The sequence below is a fragment of the Phoxinus phoxinus genome, assembly GCF_949152265.1.
Source record: "Phoxinus phoxinus genome assembly, chromosome: 9".
Lineage (NCBI taxonomy): Eukaryota > Metazoa > Chordata > Actinopteri > Cypriniformes > Leuciscidae > Phoxinus > Phoxinus phoxinus.
In genome coordinates, this window is record NC_136884.1 from 11405989 (window position 1) to 11410988 (window position 5000).

General features: G+C 38.4%; 2 protein-coding genes across 3 annotated transcripts in view; one reads left to right on the top strand and one right to left on the bottom strand.

Annotated features, from left to right (window-relative positions):
• The window catches only part of nrip2 (nuclear receptor interacting protein 2), an 18468-nt gene extending 14067 nt beyond the window's left edge, over nt 1-4401 (bottom strand). Inside the window, exon 1 of the mRNA XM_079623988.1 lies at nt 3715-4401. Within this exon, the coding sequence (XP_079480114.1) occupies nt 3715-3867 (153 nt within the window). The 5' untranslated portion in view covers nt 3868-4401. The remainder of the gene's footprint in view (nt 1-3714) is intronic.
• The window catches only part of itfg2 (integrin alpha FG-GAP repeat containing 2), a 40640-nt gene that overhangs the window by 30703 nt on the left and 4937 nt on the right, over nt 1-5000 (top strand). Inside the window, exons 12-13 of one of the 2 annotated variants that reach the window (XR_013799087.1) lie at nt 931-1001; nt 1836-1919. The gene's annotated coding sequence lies outside the window, so the exon portion shown is untranslated. The remainder of the gene's footprint in view (nt 1-930; nt 1002-1835; nt 1920-5000) is intronic. The other variant, XR_013799088.1, reaches the window with a different exon arrangement.

The window sequence follows — 5000 nt, forward strand, 5'->3', positions numbered from 1 at the left end:
ACACACACACACACTATTAAAACAAAATTCTGCAGAAATCACTGGCATGTACGCAAGCAGGCTGCCAGTCACGTGCTACAACTCTTTTGCACACATATTCAGTAACTGCCCACATCTTTGAATGGTGAGAAATGTGCGGCCTTGGACTAATTCAACAAATAGCGGCATAAACGGCACACAGTTCTTCAGTGCATTAAGAAGCATTGTAAGGAAGGTAGGAGTCTGTGTACTCCATCCACAACTCCTGTGCCTGAATGCTGATCTGAGTGTGCCCTTTTCATGCTCCACTGCTTTGCTCTCTGTGTTCTAGTTCACGGCAAGAGAGAACAAGGCAGTATGAGAGAGAGAAGAAGGGATTGCAAAGGGCCTAAGGGCCATAGAGCCGAAAAACAAACCTACGGTTACGTAACAAGAACAATTTCACGTGACACTTGTGGGTTAATGAGAGCAGCAAACCAGGTTTCATCTGGGTTCCTGTTTTGCCTACTTTAGTTCTCTAGTTAATTTCCCCGGTTGTTATCAGTTCCCACACCTGTTCAATTTTGATTACACGTATATTTGAGCCCTGTTTTGTTCAGTTATTTGTCTGGTATCGTCAATGTTATACACTGTTGTATGTTATTGTCCTGCGATATATATATATATATATATATATATATATATATATATATATATATATATATATATATATATATATATATATATATATATGTAAACAATTTCAAAATATTATTAATCAGCATTATATATATATATATATATATATATATATATATATATTCACATTATAACATTTTATATAAATGATATTTTATTTATTATATTATAAGTATACATTTAAAATACAATTTTAATTAAAAATGCAATAAAATAATTTTTTTTTTTTTTTTTACTTTTAACTTTTTAACTTTTTATTTTATTTACTTTCAGGGGTCCCTCTTGTGCCAGCCGAGCAACTAACATTGGGATAAATGAGAATGCTGACAGTGAGTTTTCTTCAGGTATAGTATATACCTCCTCGAGTTTTCGTAGTTATGGAAACGTTGTTGAAATGCTGTGGAAACATTTTCATATGCAATACGTTAAATTATCATTATAAATTCAATTGGACTTTGTTTGGGGCCTTCAACTTCTCCAAAATTCTCTGTATTCCACGCCCTGCACTTCATCCATATGAACACATAGGACATAATCCTCCTCTTTCCCTTTAAGAGGTACACAATCCACTGTAGAGTGCAACAAGACAGTAGCCTACCATCTGTCTAACTGTCAGTAGGTATCTGTCTGCCCTCTCTGACTCGCCACGGCAGGACAAGCGTGACACATCTGTGCCATCCGTGAGCGTCAAAACCGAATCTGGTGAATAATTGCTTATGACAGCCTTCATGAAACAAGAAAGAGGCAGAGAATTGTTTTTTTGGCAACAAAAGCCAGATGGTGATTTTCTTTGAGAAACATCGAACGTTTAAATTGATGTTAAGACAAACTCCACTGACAGCCAGTTATCTTTAGCTCCCACATTTTAGAGGCTCTGACATCGTAAGCTGTGCACACAAGCTTCAGCTCTTCCCTGCTGTGCATGGAGATCATTTAAATGCACTCTCTAATCATAGGCACACACATATAAACACGCATGCGCTCATGTTCTGGAGGTTTCTTGGAGTGCGCACTGGGAGTTTGGGTATGTGCCATCTAATCAGGGTAGTGGCAAGAGATGACAGCGGGACAGTTATTATGCTAGATAGACAATTTAATGACATAGAGGAAGAAGATATCACTAAATGAACAGGACATTGCCTCTTGGTTTATTGTTGGCCTATTGTTGTGTGTTTCAGGTAGTGACAAACTTATATTGTGGGGAACTTGTGGTGCCACTGAGACTTTGTGAAGGGACTAACGTGTAACTGTTAGGATTAGGGGTAAGATATTATAATTATTTTGATATGAGATAACCCATTATGTGTGTGTCCACTGTCCACCAATATTTCTCTCTGAGCTTCTGATGTTGATGACTTAAAATATGCGGGGGAAAGCTAGAGAGCTTAAGCTATGAGAAATCTTGTGTGGAAATAGGCAGCTCTTATTAATTCATGAGAGGATTAATTTGCGCACCGTTACAGAGATTTCAACTCCATAGCGGCGCAGAAGCCCATAGAGGCCATATATAATTTTTCTGTGTTGCTTATGTAACCTCGACAACTTTTTTTCTTCTTTTTTGTTGTTGTTGAGAAAAACAGTACAAAAATCAGTAATAAGTGTCTAGATAACATTATTTATTATTAATTATAACTATTGGTTCCAGTCATCAATATTGATCATTATGTATGTGCATTAGAAGTGGGCATTGTCAGTGACTCTTTATGCAGGTTACATCTTAATGCCGTTAGGTGGCGGCAAGTGACCGTTTTTATTAATCCCCTGTGTCCTAATAGTCATACTTCCCTATTACTGTATATAGTACGCAAAAAAAACAGTATGTAAAAATTGATTGTCTGAATGCTTAGTATTCATAACACAATAGGCTAAAAGTACTTCCGGCGAGATTCTGAAGTTCGAACCCTATAAACACTGTACTATCCTATGAGGCCACGGAAGAGGACTTGTGAATGGCTACGTCTGGATTTCATTCATACTACACTCATACATACTTTTTTTAAATGGTGCTTTATCAAACTACACTACTTTTGGATGACTCTTTCAGTCAACTGATCCATTCGAAAACATTGATTTCATTTAATGAGTCATTGAATTATTCACCAGACCATTTGGATTTGAAACACAGATTAATTAAAAAACAAAATACCACTAAGTGTTGCTCGAATATGCATGACAGTTGGCTTTGTTTGGAAATATTATTTGTTGGCATAGCAAAAAATACAGAAAGTGGCCGTATTATGTAAGTTTAAGTACCTCAATATTAACTTCTTGCTTATTGAACTACTGTATAAAAGCAATACCATCATACTCACAGTTGTGTTGCTTTGAATATCAGCACGATTGTTGTTCCGTTGCCTTGTGCCTATATGAATCACATTCATTTCGGCACTCTTGCTTGTATGACAATACTTCAATACAGTAATTATTATATAACTAATTACATTTTTATACAGTATTTTTTTTCTTCATTATTAAATAACATAATACTAACGTCATACGGACTTAGAGGTTTCTGCATCTGAACTCTTCCTTTTATAATAAACGTACATGTTTCTCAAGTGACCAAAAGGTCCACCTAATAAAAAATAGGTTGCACTAAGAACGAAATATTTATCCCCAACCTCATAATTTCCTCACAAATTAATCACTTAATTTAATGTCAAAATATCAAAAGGTTTTTCAAAGAGGTTGAGTAACGGCGTAGTAATTATAATTAGCTTGATTCAAGTACAATAGATGTCAATGGGAGGTCCTCTCCATGATATAAACTACGACGTGTGTGAAAGTGTGTGACTTTCATCTTCCAGCATGGAGGGGAAGCTGCAACCGGATCTACTGATGTGTCAGAAACATTCACTGCCATGCCTGAAGCGCTAAGTGATGCATCATGTGAGCGTTGTGTGATGGGATGCAAAAAAAAATATGAAACTGTTTACTGATTTGCATATATATAATGCTTGCGTGCATGAATCCTTTCTCATATTCACGCACAGTATTTACATAAGTAAATTCATAACTGTCACAACCATTTTATGGATTAACAAAAGAGCCACTGACCAGGTCTTTGGAAGTGCCCATCCTCTTCAGCCCATCCAGGGGCAGAAGATCTGCGGAGTCCTTGTGGCTGAACTGGGTGGCTTGTTTCAGTCTCCTCTGCTGGTGCATGATGGCTTTGTCCCTCATCTCTAACTCCTTCTTGCCCTCACTCATGTTTTTCGTGGTCGAAAGGCTAAATAAACAGAGCTTCCCACTAACACAGGCTCTACTGAAGCTTATTGTGGCACTGCACTGACGGGTGAGAGCCAGCAAGACTGTGACCCTGATTCAAAGCGAGACAACCTCGTACGTACGCGCTGCGCTGCCCCTAAAGCATGCACATGTGAACGCATGCAGGCGTGAATCAGTTGAGGGATCCAAAAAATGGCCAATTTTCCCCCTGGATGACAACTTGTAACCAAACACAAGTTTGAATTACTCCTCTTAAGTCCCCTATTGTAGCTTGTAATCTCTCCTGTGGCAGGTGATCCTGATAATCTTCTCCTGTGATTGACAGCTGTCAGTCCAGTGCAGTGATTGGCGTGGTTGTCATGGTGAAGAATGTGCGATTGTTGAAAGCTCGAGTCCGTCTGTGTCCTATAGCGATGTTCACGCTGTCCTTGCAGCGCTGCAGAGGCGAACTGTCCTCCCCTCTTTCCCTCTCGTTCTCTATCTCTCCTCCCCTCCTCTCTCTATCTCCACCTCCCCTTTCTTTCTCCACCCTCTCTTTCACACTCTCACTTCTCTCTCGCTCTGTTCCACGTGTCTCTCTTCATCTCGTTCTCCCCATATTGTCTTTTCAAAGTGACTTCTTTCAGCATGTAACATTAATGAGCTCGGAATGATGAAGGCTTCTTTGAAATACTGTGCTTGGCCTTCGTCTTTGGTCTTGTCATTCTCACGCACACATGCGTGGCAAAACTGTAATAGACTTTCTTGTGGAGTTGAAAATCTGCTCACCCTGCAACAAAAGATTTATAAATAGTGCAGTACACACCAAGGCATTGTCCCTCCTACATTAAAATGTAAAATTACATTTAACGGACAAGCATATGTACATTAATATTGATAATAATGTTAATGGTTTTGTAATGTAAGCATCGTAAAGTGTGTAAATACATTAATATGCTACTGTGTGCATGTCATGCAGGCAACACTTAATTTTTTTAACAATATGCAAACAGGGGTCCCTGCTCCACTTCTTTATCCACCCAGTGGTCTTTGGCTTGAAAAGGGTTGACAATCCATGCAATAGAGAAATAGAAGAATGTATTATATACAGGTAAAGTAGGGAAACTGCTTTTCGA